Raw genomic sequence first — 18,902 nt, forward strand, 5'->3', positions numbered from 1 at the left:
CGGCAGCACATGAACAATTCATGGTTTTGAGGGACAACTCAATTCATAAGAGCCTAATCATTAACGTCAAGTGGCCTCTTGTCTTGTGAGAGGCCTTTAGTCGCAATCTAGGCTTTAAACAACACTTTGCACACTGGGACTTGCAGTACTGTTTTTTTGCATCGCAAATCGAGTAAGACATATACCATCATTCAAATAGCCACAGGCTTAAAAGACCATGACTGGTTAAAGGTGTCACTCATGATATGTTGGTACATTGCACTTTTGCTAAAGAAGTGAAACTCCATCACAGCAGAAGCTTGTAGGTTTGACCCTAAATGTGCCCTTTTATCAGTGCATAATTATCATAAGAGTTACTGTTTTTTCCTGATAGTGCCTTTTTGCTACAAAGCTTTGAAACCAATGCTACTATATGGCGAAGAGCTTGTGTTTGACCTTGACCAATTGGTACTGTGTGTGGAAGGTAGAGGGGTTTGGTGGGATGTTCCTAGTTTTTAATGGGGTGAAGGGATAGCAAAACATTACATGGACACAGAAGAAAAAGCAAAGGTGGCGTAACCTGAAAGTTCACGAAAAGGATACAGATGGATTCCTTCTGGTTGAGACGGGATGAAATCTGGCGACATTACATCCCCTTGTACAACTAGAAAACAAACAAATAGACCCCTTAAAGCACTTCATTTCAGTATTGTACACATATCTGGAGGCTAAATTTACTACGGGGCAGCATATTTCTGTAGGATGATTTCGATCATGAGTTGGTCGGATAAGACACTAGGATATCCGCCGAGATGCCAACAGGCCCAATGCCACCTAAAGCATCTAGTTGTGAGATAGCCAACTGTTCTCTGTGTGCATCTATACTTTTAGTGAAAAACTGTAACCTGCAACTTCCATCGTAGGGAGTTCTTCACATATGAGTACACGTGGCAATTCTGCATCCTGGGAATCTCAAAAAGCAGCATCCTCCAAATAAAGGTGGAAATTCATGCAATTCACGTGACATCTTGTACCCGTACCCCCACACTTTTCCACTAGAGATTAAAAAAACTCTTCCTAGTCACAGTTGAATCTCTGGAGGAGGCCTCAGCTGACCAGTTACCAATTGACTCCACTGAATTATGCAGTAAACGATTGGCTTTTGAAGATTGAACTATGCAGAATCAAAAAGAAGAACGACATGGTGCAAAATATTCCATATAAAACATCAACGGAGATCTACAGACACTATCACACAACAAAGATCAAAAAAAGGAGATTCAATTTCAAATCAATCAGCAATGTCTCGATGGCTGTTAATTAAACCATCAAAAAATATATAACGGTTCATGAAACTAGTGTACCTGGTCAGTTGGAATTTCCACCAAGGATATGCCACAGCCCCCATCCTTTTCATGCATAGTGGAAGCATTTGTGTGGCCGTGTTAAAATGTATGTGCACATTACTTTTGTTACATAATTGGTAGTCCTAGTTTACATTTAGCAGCAGTGCAAAAGCTAAGCAATTGACTGGGTATTGTGCATTTTAATTACAGAAAAATATTTAATGCACACAAAACAATTTCATAATGTACTATATACATTTCACATAATGTGATTGGGAAACCATGAACCAGAAATTATAAATTAGGTTCAGATGAAGATTAACCAATCGTGACCATCAGACCTGTGATTTATCTTTGACAACCCCCCAATGCAATGATGCAACATTATATCCGATACACAGTTATAGGTTATGTAAGTCCCTTTTACTTTACCATCACACACAAAAGACCCCCCTTAATGGATGCTGCAGCGTATACCAATTTTTATGCCCAAAAAAAACACCTTCACAAACTTGTCCAGGTTGAATTTATGTAAGAGAAATAGAGACACTAATTAAAAATGACTGATGTAAAATGGCCAAGGTACCATTGTCCCCTAACGGCACATTGATGTTTTAGCATGGGCGTTTCCAACTCAGGAACTAAAATCAAGGACAAAAGAAGTTGGCGTGAAATGTACTTTTGAATTTTCATTTACTTTTGTGAAACAATATGGACACAAATTAATTCGTTTTTAGCACCATCCTTTTACATTCCCTGCTGTAAAAATTAAACATCAATGGCATCATTTCAGGGGTGGGGGGTTCTGGTTTACCCTCTTCATTAGAAGGCGGTAGATGTCCCTTTGCCAGGACTCTGATACACCACTTTAGGATTTGGAACAGGACCACAACACTTCCTTTTCTGTATTACAAGATCCACATGCTTCTCTTTCCCCATTCTGTGTACCCCAACATGCAGCTGAGGTGCTCCTGCTGCTAAGCCGCTCCTGCTGCTAAGCCCCTGTCATGTAGTTCCTACAAATCTATATTTCATCTGAGTGTTTAGACAACATAGACCAAGGGATTAGTGTCCAGACTGATTCCAGACAACCCATAGGATATGCTGGTCTGTAGACCAGCTAGCTAACAGTGCCACTATAAGCCCCACAAACTTACCAAGGAAAGAATAGTTTCTGGCAACTATCAAACATGACAATTCTGACCCCTCAGGGATCGTGGAAATAGTATGATACTTTTCGCTCAGTTACTCATGCTCACTTGGTCTCAGAGAGATGCACAGAATAAACGGTGGGGGAAGTATTCAATAAGCATTTATTGAACCAGCGTGATTCTAGTATAAAATAGGTGTGCTGCAACAACCATTAGACAGAAACAAATATATACGATTACAACCACCAACAGAGTAAATAAAATGTAGAATTCTACCATGGTGCTGAAACAGTGAATATATGCAGGCATATAGATACATGGTAACAATCATGCGTACTCCTAAAATGCTAACCCTAGCTAAGTGTACCTAAGTGTAACTAGCATGTATGTAGGTGTGAAGCCAAGAATCCCCCTAGGAAAGAGCCAACTCCATTACCTGATGGGAAAGAACAAAGGACCCAGTCTTGGTCTCGAGTTGGACACCCCGCAAGGGATGTAAGACCACTGTGTGCTTTTGTGTGAGTTCTTATGCACAAGATGGTAACCCTACTGTGATAGTAAGAATCCTCATGCATAATAAAGTTCAAATAAAACCACACAACATGTATTCAGCACCTAACTAGGTAAACGGTCAGCGCCTGAAATGTCATATGGAGCAATTTAGGGCAAATGTAGCTAAAAGGTTGTGCAACTACCTACGCCTGAGGTACATTGGGGCTCATAACACCCTAATTCTCTTCCATTCCCTAACACCTCAAGTGTTCTGCTCACTTCAATGGCCTGCAAATCTCCCCACGTGCATTATAATCTGCCCACAGGCCCTCACAGCAGCAAACCTCAACCGCGTCCTGCATTTACCATCACCAAGAAAATATCACCAGGATATTCTGTGTACTCTTCTTTGCTCTCAGAAAACATGTTCTGAACTCAATCAAGCCCAGAAGACACACTGGATCTAGTCTAAAATATAGTAAATCTGTACTCATGGATTTACTCCAATGTATGGGCGCACATTTACTCCCTTTTGGAACTTCCCAACTCTACAAGTAATCAGCATGGAGAGGAGCACATGGCGCAGTTATCCATGCGGATTACTTGGAAAACCATGCATTCTCCAATATTGGACTCCATTCACTCCATACAAAGTTCTCTGCTGTGGTGAAATCTGCACAGGAAGAATGGAAACACTTTGGTGGAACAAGTAATGTGCGCAAACTGACCTTTAATGCAATACCAAGAACGAAGCTCACTTTCTGTACCTCTGCTAATCCACGAAAAGGAACACAACGTTCTTTGTCTCCCGGACGGCTCCAAGCATTTGTTCTGAGAATACAGAGCAGTAACGGTGGGGTCTGGCAGTAAATCGTAATCTGTGATGGCACGCATGAACACAGCTGTCCTCCTTTTATTTCCATGAGGACCCACGTTGCGGAAATGAAAGAGGGTGAACGGTGTGCACTGCAAGCTTTTGGGCGATGCAAATGGTGTTGATTTATGAGCACACATGGGGCCTCCCCTAGCTTGACGCCCGGTGCAGTGGAACCGGTCGCACTGCCCTAAAGCCGGCCCTGATTCTGCGTGCTCCTCTAGCGAGTTTAACAGCTATAAATATCTCTGCCGTGGTGGAGATCTCCGCCCCGTAAAAAGGGCTGACGCCTGTCAGCAATCCCTTTGTAAAGTCTCTACATTCATAAAAAATATCAAATTGATCATTAACTTAAGTTTACTAGAAAATTGTATTGAATTGAATATGGCCCATTATCTTTGGCATCAGAAAAAATACTACTTTAACTAGCTAGTTTGCCTCCCTCTATAACCAGGCAGCAAAGCTCTCCGTCAGCCTGAGGGAGTCCCTTGCACTGTGAAACTTATGCCAGATCACATTGAAATGGATGCAATCTGTGTGAAAAATAACATTACCATAAATATCCTGAAATTTCAAATTAATATACCAAAAATTGCAAAAATATGCGTATATTGATAATAGAAAATGAATTTAGATTTGAAAGCTTGCAGTACGCCCAGTAGTAATGCGACATACCATTGTCTCACTTTACTCCATTCCATACTATGCAACATCTCACCACAGAACACCTGACCATACCAGCTCACTATCCCATACCATACTATGCAACATCTCACCCCAATACAACTTATCATACCAGCTCACTATCCCAAACTATCACACCCGCTTTAATATTTACCACATGTAGGAACTGGCTCTGTATATTCTATACCAAAATGAGGTATAGTGTGCACAGAGTTCAGTGGAACCCCAAAGGTAGGCAGAGATAAAAGTAGATAGCACCTTACTCTCCGTTTGAGGTATTGTGGGCGGGCAGTAAGGCTTTATCAGAGGGTAGTGTTAAGCATTTGTTGTACACACTCAGGCAACAAATGTCACACTCAAAGATTTAGATCAGACCAATTTGTTTGTATAAAAATATTATTTAAGTATATTTATTTTCTAGAACCATGCAAGCCAGGTACAGGTACGTGGAATAAACACCTTGCAAAATCTTATGCAATGTTTTACAATTGAATGCATGTTCAAATGCAGTTGACTGAATTACAGGTAAGTCAATGTTTGGAAATGACTTTTCAGTTACTTTACAGATTACTTTGTATGTTACTTTTTATATAACTTTTTGTTACTTTTTCTACTCTGTGTGATATGCCTAGATTTCCTGGAGAAGGTAAGTTTATCAGTTTGTACATTAGCAGTTTTTCAGTGTTTCATACAAACAAACTTCACACTTTGAATAATTTCCAAGGAAAAACAATCCATGTATTCCTATGGAGAAAAACCACGTTAACGGTTTGCAGGTAAGTACACGTTTTTGTGAGTTTGTATTCTGGGGTTAGAACAAGGGTTCCCCCCAGGGTCAATGATGTACTCTTGAAACACCCTCAGTGACACTAGGGTGGCAGGTTGCAGAGTGCTGAGCCCCAATTTTATCCAATGGGGGATAGAGGGTCTCCGGTTGATGGCTGCTCACGAGCAGACCACGGGGTTGTGGGAGCAAAGCTCCTGTTAAGCTCAGGGCAAAGGGGGATGTGAATTTGCACCCAAAGTACACCCACAGCGGCACTGGGGCGGCTGGGTGCAGGGTGCTGTTTTTGCATCGGTGCCCTGTTGTTTTCAATGGGGCATCTCTGGTTGCAACAAAGACTGAAGGCTAGGGGACGAAGATCTTCTGGAGGTTACCACCGGTTGGAGAGGTAAGTTGGGATGCTGGGACACAGTTGGTTGGAAAAGAAGGTTACAATGTCCCTAAGATCAAAGATGCCCATGGGAACGATCACCCGGGATTTAGAACCCACTACACTTAATATGATTTGTAGACGCAGCCACCAAGTATATATAAAAATGTTATCTAAATCACAACAGATCAAGCATATATCAATCTTAGACTGAAAAACAGCATGCAATTATAACAATCACTCAGAAACAATTTCATGTGTATTTGTGACAGGTTGAAGCACTACAACAAAATTAGTTTAAACATTGAACATAAATTTATTACACTTCTGGACAAGTTATAATTTTTGGTTTACATACAATTGTTGAAAAAATCATGTTTTACAAATATTACAAAATATTACATAAAGCGTTAAAAATGTTCATGAGAACACAAGTCGACGCGGCGTTTCGGTTAAAAACCTTCTTCAGGACAGTTTCTCAAACAATAAAAAGTTTTTCACTCAGGTATTCATTCTGAGGTCAGGATCGTTAAAAAGGAAGGTGTCCTGTTTTGGGTCCACGCTCAGGACTACAAATATCCCATTTGATCAGTCAGGGTATAATGGTAATTGATATTATCTTTTGATCTGTACTGTCGATACCTCACTGTGTCGGAGGAGCCACCGATTGGTATACATAAGCAAGAGAGGTACTTGTTAAATCGCTGTAGCCGCGTGCTAAGTATGCTTCGTCAGCTAATTCTAGTCCTCGTGATGACTAGAGCATCTGGATTTAAAAAGACGGCCTCCTTGCTCCTCCGGTCACAGCGTCTGGGGGTTCAGTTGTATTCAGTGATCATTCCCACGGGCATCTTTGATCATAGGGACATTGTAACCTTCTTTTCTCATTCCCCTGGTCCCAGACCTTACATTAGGGGGCCTACTATAATCTTGGTGACACAGTTGGTTTGGCCACCCAAGGCAGTGGGACATCGGGTGTGGGGGGTGCCTTTAGGCGCTGGTTTTCTTACCAACGGTTGTAGTAGGGGGATCCTCCAGAAAGGGGCTGCAGGCTTCGCTTGAAGATTCGAGGCATGTCGGAGATCACCAGATTTCAGGTCAGGATCGCCGGGGAGAACTCCTCGGGGTGTTGGGCTACTCAAAATCCGGCCATAGACATCGGGTGCAGAGTGGTAAAGATTTGTGGTTTTGGTTGGGGCCTGAGTCAGCGGGTGAGCAAATCCGGTGCTCACGGGAGACAAAGTCTTTGGCTTGGAAGGCGGGGCAGGTCCTTTGGGTTCTTGAGGATGCTGGCTGCAGGACACACTGGGATTTTGCTGAAGCAGGTTTGAGGTGGGGACAGGCCGGTAGGATTGAGGCCAAGTCAATGGGCGTCCTCCTCCTCTTAGTTTCAGCATGGTTTCTTCTGCCCTTATTCTCTACTTCTTGTTGATTCTTGTCTGAGGAGGCAAGGTTCACGGTTTCCCCTAAATACAAGATTTAGGGGTGTTATAGGTAAGTAAAGGTTGGGACCAAGGAGTCCCTTCCTTGGGGTGGGTACACCCCCATTATGCCACCCTCCAGTGGGAGAGGGCATAAGCCTCCCTCTGGTTCGCTCACTTGAGTTTACCACCAGTTTTCCTGCCCAAAGTAGTGGTCAGTACCGGTGGGGACCAGTTGCTGGAAGTACCAAAAGGCCTAGGGAAGCTCACAAAGGCATCAAGCCTTTGAAGCTTCCCCTTTGTGGATCCTGCCCATCCTGGGGGAGGAGGCATGGCACCTCCTAACAGGATGTACATTCTTACAGACCCGTGAGAGCAGAAAGCTCTCGACCCAGGGGTCCAGAAACATGTCTGGTGGTTGCAGCTGGTGAGCAGCCAGTCAGCCTGGAGACTACGTTAGGTCGTTTTTCAGGGGGCATCTCTAACATACCCTCTGGGTGCATTTTTCATGAAATACCATACTGCCATCAGTGTGGGTTTAATGTACTGAGAAGTTTGATACGAATCTTCCTAGTTTTCAGTAAAGCCATTATGGGGCTGTGGAGTTCGTAATGACAAACTCCCAGCACCATATACTCCTAATGGCATTATTGCACTTACAATTTCTAAGAATTGGGTTAAAATAGAACAAAGCACTAAGTATGAGTACGTAATGTCCCTCAGATGCACTCTGTAATGGTTGAAGTAACCTTTTTCAAAGTAAAGAAAGTTCCACAAATAGAACCGTGATGCATCAAACAAACCGGTATCTTGATTATTATCCTTTGTAAATCATCACAATGATACTTCTCATATGCGTCCTTACATTATTTCCATTAATGGCCAGAGGGGGATACATTGTATGCACCCAAGTTGTTTAATTTTTTCTACATCAGCTTTACTTTGGATTTACCCAAGTGTGCCTCACTCCTCTTTTCAATCAAGAATTGGCTTAGACACTGTAGGGATACAGGGCTCATGCACCTGTACCCTCACCACTGTATAGTACACCCAGCTAGAGGGGTGGCTGACCTATGCCATGGCAGTGTGTTGTAGGCATGGCCCTTGGTGCCACATGCTCCCAAACCCATACCATTTGCCCTGGTTTGAACTCCACCAGTGCAGCTTTTTGGTCATACCAGTGCTTCTGGAGCTCTTGGTTGGCCTCAAGATTCTTGAAAGCCTTTTCCATGCACTCTGCGAATCTGGACCTTACGCCTAGTACATAGTCCACAATATCTTGTTTGGGTTCTTGGAGAGGCTTCTCCCAACCCTCTTTTTCAAGACAGAGTGGTCCCCTAACAAGAAGGCCAAACAGAAGTTCAAAGAGGGAAAAATCTACTCCCTTTTGAGGCACCTCTCTGTAGGTGGAAAGCAAGCATGATAAGAGGACATCCCATCTCCTTTTGAGCTTTTCATAATCATGCCTTTCAATGTCTTATTTAACCTATCAACAAGACCATTGATTTGTGGGTGATAGGGTGTAGTAAACTTGCACTGCACTCCACATTCTTTCCACATATGTTTTAGGAAAGCAGACATGAAGTGTGACCATCTGCCTGAAACCACCTCCTTACGAAACCCTACCCTGGTCAAGACACCAATGAGGACCATGGCTACTGCAGGAGCTGTAGTAGTCCTAAGGAGAATTGCCTCAGGATACTTAATGGCATAATCCACTGTGACCACTAGAATGAATGTGTTTCCTGATTCTGTGGGAGGTTCAAGTGGGCCCACTATGTCCACACCTACCCTTTCAAAGAGAACCCCCACAACATGTAGCAGTATCAGGGGAGGCTTTGAGTGGCCACCTGTCTTGAGGCTGGCCTGGCAGGTGACACAGGAGCTGACAAAATCTTTTACTTTTTAGAACATCTATGGCCAGTAAAAGTGGCTAACTAGCCTTTCCCAAGTCTTGGTTTTGCCCAGATGCCCAGCTATGGGAATGCCCTGAGCTAAAGGTAGGAGCAACTCCTTGTACTTCTGAGGCACTATCACTCTCCCAGTGGCTCCAAGGTTGGGGTCTCTGGCCTCAGTGTACAATAGTCCCTCCTCCCAATAGACTCTGTGGGTACCACTGGCATCTCCTTTTTCCTGTGCAGCAGCTTGCTGCCTCAAGCTTGCAAGAGTTGGACAGGTCTGCTGTCCAAGGCACAGCTCTTCCCTAGTGGGTCCCCCTGGGCCAAAGAGCTCAACCTGATATGGGTAAAGTTCCATAGGCTCAGTTCCCTCTGGGACTTTCAAGTCCTCTCCCTGAAGAGAGGGGTCCATATTCTTTGGCTGTTCAGAAGCTGTATTCCCGGTCTTCTTACCTTTCCTCTTGGAAGGTTGGGCCATTCTTTCAGGCTTCAACACTTCTTTTTCACCCTGTTCTCCCTTAGAGATTTGTGGCAGGTCAGCGATAACCATATCTCAGGTCAGGATCGCCAGGGAGACCTCCTTGTGGTGTTGGGTTACTTAAACGCAGGCCGTAGGCATCAGGTGCAGAGTGGTGCAGACTTGTGGTTTTAGCTGGGGCCCGAGTCTGTGGGTGAGAAAATCCGGTGCTCACGTGAGACAAAGACTTTGACCTGGAGGACAGGGCAGGTCCTTTGGGTTCTTGAGGCTACTGGCTGCAGGACACACTGGGATTTTGCTGGAGCAGGTTCGAGGTGGGGACAGGCCAGTAGGGCTGGGGCCAAGTCAATGGGTGTCCTTCTCTTCTTAGTTTCAGCACAACAGCTTCTTCGGTCCTTCTTCTCTTCTTGTTGATTCTTGTCTGAGGAGGTAAGGTTCAGGGTTGCCCCTGAATACTAGATGTAAGGGTGTTACAGTAAAGGTTGGTACCAAGGGGTCCCTTCCTTGGGGTGGGTAAACCCACTATTATGCCACCCTCCAGTGGGAGGGGGGCATATGCCTCACTGGTTGGCTGGGTCCCCCATCGGCAAAATGGTGGGGACTGAGAGTTTTGCCTCACCTCCCCCACCTGAGGGAAGGCGTTGGCAAAGGTGGGCACACCTCCCTTTGTCACTTAGCTTTCCCGCCGGTTCTCCCACCCAAAGTGGGGTTCAGAACTGGTGGGTGCCAGTTGCTGGAAGCAGCAAAAGGCCTGGGAACGCTCACAAAGGCAGCAAGCCTTTGAAGCTTCCCCTTCGTAGACCCTGCCCACCCTGGAGGAGGAGGTTTGGCACCTCATCCCAGGATGTACATTGTTTCAGACCTCTGAGAGCAGCAGGCTCTAGACCCAGGGGTCCAGAAACAGGGATGGTGGTGGCAGCTGAAAAGCAGCCACTCAGCCTGGACATTACTGTTAGGTCGTTTTTCAGGGGGCATCTCTAAGATACCCTCTCTGAGTGCATTTTTCATTCAATCCCACACTGGCATCAGTGTGGGATGTGCTGACAAAGTTTGATACCAAACTTCCCAGTTTTTAGTAAAGCCATTGTGGGGCTGTAGAATTCATAATGACAAACTCCCAGCACCATATACTCTTAATGGCATTACTGCACTTACAATGTCTAAGAATTGGCTTAGACACTGTAGGAACACAGGGCTCATGCACCTGTACTCGGAACACTGGTATAGTGCGCCCAGCTAGAGGGGTGGCTGACACATGCCAGGACAGTGGGTTTATAGTCATGGCACACACAGGCCATGTCAACTCTTCACTTTGTTCTGCACCGAAACGTGCAGCCTGCAATGACAGTGTGTGTATTAAGGTACAGGGCCTCTAAGGGTGGCACAATCAGTGCTGTAGCCCTTTGAGACCTTCCCTGGTAACAGTGCCCTTTGACCCTATAGCACCATTTACAAGGGACTGACCTGTGGCCAAGCAGTGCCGATTGGGTTTGTTTTTAATGCAGTTTAGGGCAATAACATAATCCCTGGGTACCTGTTTGGCAGGAGCCCAGGGCACACTCAGTCAAAGTACAACAGCAGTTTGACAGAAAGTGGAGCCAACCATGCAAAAAGAGTGCACTTTCTTACACCACACCAATCACAACCATGAAATATAACTTCATAAACACACCATAACCGCAGCAACATGTTTATGTAACATGGCCATACCATGTTAGGTCCTCACGCCCCACACCTAATCATTTCCACATAGGACAAACCATCCCTTACTACACCACTCAACAGCATTCAATCACAAACCACAACAAAAGCAAACAGATTTTATAACTACCTAGGGCACTCCCACAGGACAATAGAGAAGACTCAAGAAATGCTGTTAACCCAGCCCTGCATCATCACTTTGAACTCCACAACACAACCAACATTTCATCACACTGTAGAACACCATACAACACCACTGAAACAATCTAACCCCCCTCCTTCACACAAATCATACTACAACACAGGATACCACTTCTTAACACCATTCAAACCATGATGCACCACTTATAACGCATCAGTGCATGACAACCTACAATGGAAACAATGTACAGCAAGGGGGAAGCAAAGATAGTGAAAACCAACTTGTCGTCTACACTCACATCCTCTGACAGAACAGCATCATTGGGCAAGTAAGAGAGCACATACCGAGCAGGGGCATAGCTTGCTAGTAAAACAGTCTAGGGGAATGGGGGGGGGGGGGGGCGAGGGTGGTGTGAACTTCAGATTTTACAACAATTGCACTGTCATATCATGTTAAAATAAAATATATGTGAAGCATGGCATTGAGAGGACTTAAGCGATTGGAAAGGGAGAGGTGTGGGAATTGTTTGGAGTACTTAAAACTCATTCTTTTGTGAAATTACCTACATGTTTTAAGATCTGGAAAACAGAGACGAGGGTGAGTGTGTGTGCTGTTGTAAGTAAAATCCCAGGTGAAATCTGACAGACACCTCACCACATCCAACTGAAAACACCTGTACCCAACTATTAACTAGAGAATACATTGGGGTGGGGGTGCAACACCCCTCCCGCCCAAAGCTACGCCCCAGCCCGATAGGAAATGCACCCAGATGAACACCCCACATCAGCAGTCATGGTAGCACTACTAGCACCAGAGACTGGCCGACCCATTTACCACACCCCATCGATAAAGACCGCCATCCACGCGTGCTTGGGTGGTTTGGGGAGTGGTCCTGGAGGGCTGCGGAACATTCACCCAAAGCCTAAAGTCAGCAGTAATGGGGAGGGTCAAGGAGAGCACAGAGAACAGGAGCGGAAACGTTCGACCAACCGTGGAACTGAAAATAACAGGACCAAGAAACACGCATTAGACAAGCAAGGAAAAGTGCTGCAAGGATAATGTACAGTTGTTGAACTAACTGGCCAGTCCTGCTATTGGTTGAAACTTAAAAGGTCCACTCTTGCACTTATGTAGATGTTAACACTACACTGGTTATGCATCTATTAAGTTTCATGCAAACTGTTCTTAAATCATGAAGTATAAATATCTGTCATAGGACGTTAGTGCATTTTAGAAATTGTATTTAAAAAAACATTTTTAAAGGATTTTTTTAGATTAGACTCACTAATTATTAACTTGTGTTTTAAAGTTGACCTCATACTCGAAACTGTACGCCAGTCTATACGTATAGAAACCGGCATCTTGTATGCCATAATCATGCAATTTTATCATTTTATTAGACGGAAAAGGGAGCTTAGAAGCCAGGAAGGCTTCGGTAGAGGGCCAGTGGCCCCCAGCTGCGTTTGGGCTGAATCACGGGGCGCCTTTCATTGCATTCTTTAAATGTCCCACCCACGCTTTGAACATCACTACATTTGTGAAGATAGCAACTTCAGAAACATTTCATTTGTAAGTATAGTGGTTATGATTCCTCCTATGAAACCGTGAGGCCGGAGTTGTAATACCATGAGCAATATGTGTGATCTTAACCAGAACTCAATTCCTCGTTCCTTCTTTATTTCGTAAAACCCAGCTCACTTAGAAATTGGCATATAAATGAGACGTACAGAGCGGATTTCAGAACAAAAAACATAAAAGCAACTTAACCTTCCCTGAACTAAATAGTTATGGTCACCTTCCTTTTCACATTTTCGTTAGTTACATGCAAGAGGTCAACGTTTATATTACCAGGTTCGAAATGTAACACACTGCTTTGCAGTTTCTAGTAATTCATATCTTGAAGTCACGAGAAACAAGAACCAACGGAATAAGGAGTTGACCAAGATCACACACAACTTATCTTCCGCGAGAGCTGGGCTGGGTGTACACGTCATGCTAGTTCTTGATCGGTTTTGCCGTGCTTTGGCCGAAAAATCAACACGTGCCGTGTACATATTTTATATTTAGCCAACATGCCATGTGAGCTCGAGGCTATTTAAATAAGAAACGCCATTTCTGCCACTGCAGTGTAACATCCATAATACAATATTGCAGATTTAAACACGAAGTCTTAAAATGGCTTTCGATTTGTTAAGCACTGCACATCAGTAAATCATATTTTAACTTCACGTATAAACTATCCATCATGCAAAAACACAGACAAAAATATGTGTAAATCCCCGCGCAGTGAACTACACTTCCCCGTGGCGCAAAACGCGTCTGTGCAGTATTCCTTCCCCCTGTGGGTGGGCGCTGCTAAACCAGCGACACTAGGATGGCATAGCAGCGTGCGGGCCCTTTACCTCAGCACGATCCCACTTACATGTATTCTGTCTTCTGCCAATTTTAAGATGAACTCGTTTTATCACGGAGATGTGAAGGTTAAGGATTAAAAATAAATAAAAAAAACAACAACAAAGCAAACACAAGCATTGAGAACAGTCACAAGAGTTGGCCGCAGGAGCAAGACGTAAGGGAACAACTCGAAACCTGGTAGAGATATTACTCACTCGTGGTGGCATGGAAGCATATACTTTGCCACGTGCCTACATGCTCAAGAAAGGCTCCAGGCTAAATTCATCTCCACGTCTGTTTAGTACAAAAGGTGGCGATTTATAATGGGCAGTCCTGTGTCCAGCACTTACATTAACAATCAGAATGAAAGCGTGCCACAATGTACATCCCCTTAAGTGTCCCCAGCTGAAGGGCTTTTATGATCATCCTTACCCAGTGCGGTGCAAGGCAGAATGGAGGCACTTACCAACTTCCACAAAGTCGTTGTCTTCCAAGGCCGCCCCCAGCGAGTCATCGTGGTCCAGCAGGCCCAGGCCTTTGCACCTACGGACGAAGAACTGGACGTCGTCCACCGATTCGAAGCCCCCGTTGTCCGGCTTGTTCTTGACGTAGCGCCGCAAGGCCTCCTTGCCCAGCCAGCCCACGGTGTCCGAGTCGTCCTTGCAGGGCACGGCCAGCCACTCGCCACGAATGTGCACGGTGTATCGCGGCATGGCTGAGCCCCCTCGGCGCTCTCTCCCTCTCACGCGACACTCGGGCTGCAGGGCAGAGTCAGGACTGACAGAGCAGCAGCACCTGTCGGAGTCAAGCGGAGAGTCAGAGGTTGGGCTGGACCAATGGGAAGACACGCATAGCTTGCACAACAGACAACCCCCCACCCTCTGGCCCCATTGTAATGGAAGGGCTGCGCTTCAGCCAATGATATGGCGGTGCCACAATCACACCTTACACCTGGCACGTGTGCATGCGTGCACAAACCCAAACACGAAGCAGAAGATGTGTAAATGTCACCATAACTCTGAAATAACGACATGGAACCATAACAGAATTGTGGAAATAACACGATATAACATTGTTGTAAAATATTTACAGAACCGTGCAATTTCTGAGAAATTACGCAGTCTGTAATACACGAACAAAGTCGTGAACCCGTGTATGAGGGTCGTGAACGGTTCGTGAATGAACAATATACAAGAACGCCGACGGTCTAGTGGTCTGAAAATATCACCGGAGGCTAAATAAAACATTTTGGCTTCAGAAGAGCAGAGGGTGCAGGCCCCAGTGTATAACGAATTTTAGGTGTTGCGGCAGAAGGGGAAACATTTGATGTGCCATACAAGGGTGCTGGACAAATGATTAAATCCTCACGACAATCAACACACAATGCAGCATCCAAGACCCCGATTATTGGAATTAAGCCATAAAAGGAGTAGCACCAAAATAGGGCAAATTACGCTAATGATTGTTGAACATGTTTGAGAGATAATGGTCTTTGGACGACACATTCGAAGTGAGGTGGTCTATCGACCACGACGCTTCTCTCACAGTTGCCTTCACAGTCACATATGCTTCTTGCTTAAAGCACCACATTCCCACCCCTGCTTCTATTCTCGCAATACATTCCCAGGTAAGAGGATGGATGGGTTTTCCCTTTGCTGTGTAGATCTTTCTAGGGCTGATTGAGCATAGAAACATATTTGCTATTATACACATACCTAATATGACTTTCTTTTAGAAACTGAAAGATGTGGTCGTATGTAACAAAAGCCATCAGCACTTCCGTGAGCTTAAAAATGAACATGGACTCTTCCATTACAATTAAAGGAAGACAAGGGGCAGCTCTGCATCATTTGGATGTTTCTTTTAATGTTTAACTTTCACCCACCTGTAGATATTATAGAACACCAGGCTCAGCGATGAGCCTTGCAGGACCCCAGAAGTTACTGCTATTTATCCTATTCTGAGGTCTCTCTACCGACAGTCGTTTCTGTTTGTAAACTGTAGCTATGGACTTGAGTTCTTTTCACAGTCTCAATGTTGGGTGGTTTGGAGGGTGTGGGTTATAGGGAGGTATTCACTAAAAGTTGGGGTTAGTCTTAGGACTTTCCAACCTATCCAGTTTCAATCTCTTGTCTGAAGTTGTTGCTGGTCCATTGTTAGGTGAAATGTCACACACCATTTGAATACTGTATGTTGTTGTCATGTACCCCATCACCTCCCTTTGTATCCCCCCCCAGCCCTGAGGAGTCGCAGGAAGACTGTCCCACACGCGACGAAACACGTGTCGGCTGGTTCTCATTAACATTAAAGATACACTTTCCAACAACTGATTCCAAGAAATCAATTGATTTGTTTACAAATGAAATGCTTTGTTTCCATTGTCTCTAGTGTCTACAATGACATCACTGTTCATTTATTAGAGTGTGCATAGGCTTCTGTCTCCCCCCCCCCCCCCCAGAAACTGAAAGATGTGGTCGTATGTAACAAAAGCCATCAGCACTTCCGTGAGCTTAAAAATGAACATGGACTCTTCCATTACAATTAAAGGAAGACAAGGGGCAGCTCTGCATCATTTGGATGTTTCTTTTAATGTTTAACTTTCATAACATTGAGACTGTGAAAAGAACTCAAGTCCATAGCTACAGTTTACAAACAGAAACGACTGTTGGTAGAGAGACCTCAGAATAGGATAAATAGCAGTAACTTCTGGGGTCCTGCAAGGCTCATCGCTGAGCCTGGTGTTCTATAATATCTACAGGCCCCCCTCCACGCCCCCTCCCCCGATTTCGCCGATTTCCTCCTTTAGAATAGATACTATTCCTTATGTAGATGGTGCTCAGATGATCCTATCGCTGGACAAAGAATCCTTTAGGTCAGAATTTTAAAAAATTGACTTACCGCAGTCATCAATTGGATGCAAGCCAACCACCTGAAATGCAATACGAAAAAAAACTGTGATCATGCAGTTCAGCAAGCACAATCTTTTTGCTCCTTCCAAACGGTGGCCGGAATCAGCTCCCCCTGTCCCATGGTGCAGGTGGTCAGAAATTTGGAAGCACAAATGGACTCCTTACTGTCTAGTCTTCATGCCCTTAAAGTGGCTTGCACATGTTCCAACTTAATCAAATCTTTTATCTTCTTCCAGTAGCAGCCAGTAAGACTGTGGCCTGCGCACTCAGAACTTCCAGACTTGACTACTGTAACAGTTTGTATGCTGGATCCTCTAAACCGACTGTTCAGAAACCCAAAGTGTTCAGCGTGGCAACTGCCAGATTGGTCCGAAACCCTCCCAGATGATCTTCAGCTTCAGCGGCTCTGAAGGCCTAACACTGGCTGCCAGTACATAAGAGGGTGCTGTTTACAATTCTCCTGCTGACTTTTAGATCCTATAAAGATATGGGTCCGAGATAGATATTAACCAGGTTTACTCACTACTCTACAAATAGATCTTTGAGATCTACAAACGCAAATCTGCTCAAGCCTAGAACCAGAGGGGGTAAAGCCTTTGCAGTACTGGGCAACAAGGCCTGTAACATCTTCCCAGTTCATTACGATTTATTGATTCCAAAGCAACCTTCAGAAAGCAGTTAAAGACATGGAACTTTTCAGCCCCTGATTTATTATGTTACTCTCTCATTCTCTGAAGAAGTGGCTTCTTAGGTTTCTGACCTTGTATGTGTGGATGCGTTAAATAAACCAACATTTGTTACATTTCGTATGCTTAACCGGGGAAAACATGTAGTAATTACTGTATCATTCCTATTTTGGTGCGTTAAACAACAAAATCTGCATGCCTTTCCCCATAAAATCATAATAGGTGTTATTTACCGCACCTGCTAAATAACATACCCCATGGTATCATTATTTATCGGGGGTGATAAGTAATGCCTCAAAGTTATAATCTGCCCTTAGTGTGTTAATGATTTGAGCATACACTGGTCAACAGTTGTGATTCACTGACCAACATTCTGCACTATGGGATTTTATCCCCAAACCACATTGGTGTGGTTGGGTGGTTTGGAGGGTGTGGGTTATAGGGAGGTATTCACTAAAAGTTGGGGTTAGTCTTAGGACTTTCCAACCTATCCAGTTTCAATCTCTTGTCTGAAGTTGTTGCTGGTCCATTGTTAGGTGAAATGTCACACACCATTTGAATACTGTATGTTGTTGTCATGTACCCCATCACCTCCCTTTGTATCCCCCCCCAGCCCTGAGGAGTCGCAGGAAGACTGTCCCACACGCGACGAAACACGTGTCGGCTGGTTCTCATTAACATTAAAGATACACTTTCCAACAACTGATTCCAAGAAATCAATTGATTTGTTTACAAATGAAATGCTTTGTTTCCATTGTCTCTAGTGTCTACAATGACATCACTGTTCATTTATTAGAGTGTGCATAGGCTTCTGTCTCCCCCCCCCCCCCCCCCCCCCGGACACTCTAATAGAGTACCATGGCTGTCTAAGGACAATCTCTGTAGTGCATATTCCTGGCCCTTCCCTACACACCACAATACCGGTTGGGATAAGATTTAAAGCCAAATCAATTCCAGAGTGTGCTTGCTTTTCTGTTCCTGATGCGAAGTGTCTACCAGCTTTGTGGCCAAGCACAACTCCGCCCTCACCACGGGCATGGATGGTTAGTTGACTGTACAGGCTTTCCCTTCTGGTTGGCCTCTTATGATTGCAGAAAATGCTGCACAGTAAAAACTAACAATTTTGATGAAAAATTGGATTGCCTTGAGCAGATAGATGAATGCCGTCCCGGTGAAAACAAGCATTTGCAATGCAATCGGTCACGCCTTTGGGACCTTATATGTATTTGTATCTATGCAGCACATTAGCCTGGGTGCTGAAACATCTACTGTTCTTTAACATGGAGGGACAATAAGCACTGCATGGCATGCCAGGTGTGGGAACACATGAAGAGAAATATTGCCTTTCAGCGGGAAATGGTATAGTTCAAAGCTCTGTCTTTGATGTAAAGTTCGGGCCTTCAGTGGTCATATCACTGAAAATACAAGATTTGAAAAAAATATTATGGTCTAATGGTGCTCCTGGAAGACAATTTCTATGGACTGGAATCTAGAGAAAGCTAAAGTGATTTTGGTATTTTACTGACCTCTGCAGGTCCTTTACTATCATTTCAAAGCTGGGGCATCGACATTGTCCCCTTCCAAAAACCAGCC

The 18,902-nt window shown here is 44.5% G+C and overlaps 1 protein-coding gene across 1 annotated transcript in view; it reads right to left on the reverse strand.

Annotated features, from left to right (window-relative positions):
* HAL (histidine ammonia-lyase) overlaps positions 1–18,902 on the reverse strand; it is a 372,837-nt gene that overhangs the window by 262,275 nt on the left and 91,660 nt on the right. The window contains exons 2-3 of the mRNA XM_086919081.1: positions 14,181–14,509; positions 583–643 (exon numbers count right to left, since the gene is read on the reverse strand). Coding sequence (XP_086775207.1) covers positions 583–643; positions 14,181–14,427 — 308 coding nt within the window. The 5' untranslated portion in view covers positions 14,428–14,509. The remainder of the gene's footprint in view (positions 1–582; positions 644–14,180; positions 14,510–18,902) is intronic.

The sequence above is a fragment of the Lissotriton vulgaris genome, chromosome 1_1 (assembly GCF_964263255.1).
Source record: "Lissotriton vulgaris chromosome 1_1, aLisVul1.2, whole genome shotgun sequence".
Classification (NCBI taxonomy): domain Eukaryota; kingdom Metazoa; phylum Chordata; class Amphibia; order Caudata; family Salamandridae; genus Lissotriton; species Lissotriton vulgaris.